Genomic DNA, 2321 nt, shown 5'->3' with positions numbered 1-2321 from the left:
TATATATATATATTTGTTTTTTTCATTATATATAACGAGCTTTTGTGGACCACTTTTACAAATGAGAGTAATTAACTTAATTTGTACAACGATATGGTCATCCTATTTCAAAAATAATAGATAATTGAACATTTATGTATTTTACATTTTGTGGTTCCATTTAAAGATAGATTTGCATAAAATATAGGGATAATTTATAAGTACTTCCTTAATCTATATCCGAAATTTTAGAGACACACTTATACTATACTAAGGTCCTATTACCCTCCTGAACTTATTTTATTAATAATTTTCTATCCCTTTTTGGCCTACGTGGCACTATTTTTGTAGGTCCAATGTTGATTGACTTTTTTTTCAAGCTAGTGCCACGTAGACCGAAAAGGGATAGAAAATTACTTATAAAATAAGTTCAGGGGTAATTGGATCTTAGTATAGTATAAGTGTGTCTCTGGGATTTCGGACATAGGTTAAGGAAATAGTTATAAATTTTCCCTAAAATATATTATCTCCGTATCTATAAAAAATGTAAAACATAAAATTTGCATAATTGAAACTAAAAGTTGTCATGCAGAAATTGTATCTTGAAAACAGGAAGGAGAAGTTGGAACTGTTAAAGGGGTTAAGCCTTGGAAGAGATGACACAGTAGCTAATATAACTCCACTTCAACAGGTACATTTTATTTTATTTGAAAATATAATGTCAAGTGATTAATTAGTATGTTTTGTTTTTTGGTTGGTAACATAATTATTTGTAGCATTAATATGCATCTTTATTGGTGTGTGTATGTAGGAAGTATTAATTGTGTGGGGAGAGAATGATCAAATATTTCTACTTGAAAAGGCAACTGAACTCAAAGAGTATGTATTCTGTTTGACTGATTAATAACAATAATTTAACTATTGCTAAATTTATTAACAATTATTATTTTTTTTTAATATTTCTTAGCAACATCGAATCTAATGACAATTAAATAATATTAATAAAGATTAACATTTTTTATTAATTTGCTTATTTATTATCGCTAAAAACAATTTGTTAAAGTCTCTCTCTACCAACTCATATTTATTTTATCTTCACATTGATGGATCGATGCACTATGGCTATAGTAAATGCATTCATATAAAATAATCTACGATGCGTCATTATCTATCGATATATAAAATAAGTTTTTGAAGTTGTATCGGAAAGTAACTTTTGAAGCTTCAAGTTATGCTTAGATATGTATTTTATTTTGAAAACAAATTATGGCAATCTTTGATTCATCTATATACAAATACAATGCAGGCTTCTTGGGGAAAAGGCTAGATTGGAAGTCATTAAAAATGCCTCTCATGTACCCCAACTCGAGCATGGGGCCAAGTTCAACAAAATAGTTAACGACTTCTTGGGTGGGTCAAATGTTAATTAATTAATTAGACTGTTTATTACTAATTTTTGTGTTTCCTTGTCTACGTACAAACTCAAGTACTAATTTGAAAAGATTTATGGATTTTTAAAATTGTATAAGACAATTGCAGCTTTGAAATATTTTGTAAATAAGATGATTCACCGTTATTTTGCACTTAATTTAACATTTTCTATCTCGCAAGTCACAACCAATGCATTCACATATATTAGGTTATAACAATTGTAATACTATTAATCATGCAGTTAGATATTGTTAGGTTATTAGCATTCTAATATTAATATTTAACATATTAAATTGCTTTATTTTGGAATTATAAGAATGATCATTGGTAGACATTTGTGTTTTAAACTACCAATTTAATCATGCTATTCATCTTTGACTTGGTAGCCATGTAATGTCATTACTTTTGGTTTTATTGGCTGAATTCATTGTGAGATAAAAACATTCCAATAAGCATTGCAATGGATAACTTCTACATCATCCATTAGCATTGGTTATCCATCACTTTATTTCATTCTTAATTCCTCCATTACTCTTTGTAGCATATGTAACTCTTATGTAATCTATGAAACTCCTAAAGCCATTATCTTCACTATTTACTACCTCCATTATCTTCCTATTCATTGTTAGGAAGACTTCTTGTAGTATAAATAGTAGTGGTCTTCATTTGGTTTGGTACACACAAAACACAAGAGAAAACAAAGAGTGAAAGATATAGTCTAAAAGAGAGTTCTTATTAGTTGAATGGATGTGTTCTCTTTTGTGGAGCTTTGAACTCAACTCTTGTCCAGAGTTGTTGAGTTATACTTTGTGAAGGCTGTTGTATCCTGGAGGGGACAAGTTAAAGAGGACTACTGTTGGACCGGTGAAAACATTTGCTCCAGTGGGCTTGAATCTCCTTAAAGAGAGCGA

General features: G+C 29.4%; 1 protein-coding gene across 2 annotated transcripts in view; it reads left to right on the top strand.

Annotated features, from left to right (window-relative positions):
• The window catches only part of LOC107027157 (epoxide hydrolase 4-like), a 29772-nt gene extending 28205 nt beyond the window's left edge, over positions 1 to 1567 (top strand). The window contains exons 2-4 of one of the 2 annotated variants that reach the window (XM_015228337.2): positions 572 to 670; positions 791 to 858; positions 1286 to 1567. In XM_015228337.2, the coding sequence (XP_015083823.1) occupies positions 572 to 670; positions 791 to 858; positions 1286 to 1409 (291 nt within the window). In that variant the 3' untranslated portion in view covers positions 1410 to 1567. The remainder of the gene's footprint in view (positions 1 to 571; positions 671 to 790; positions 859 to 1285) is intronic. The other variant, XM_015228338.2, reaches the window with a different exon arrangement.
• Positions 1568 to 2321: the final 754 nt, after the last annotated feature.

This window comes from Solanum pennellii, chromosome 8, assembly GCF_001406875.1.
Source record: "Solanum pennellii chromosome 8, SPENNV200".
Classification (NCBI taxonomy): domain Eukaryota; kingdom Viridiplantae; phylum Streptophyta; class Magnoliopsida; order Solanales; family Solanaceae; genus Solanum; species Solanum pennellii.
The sequence above is the reverse complement of the archived record's forward strand: the minus strand, read 5'-3'. Positions and strand labels throughout refer to the sequence as shown.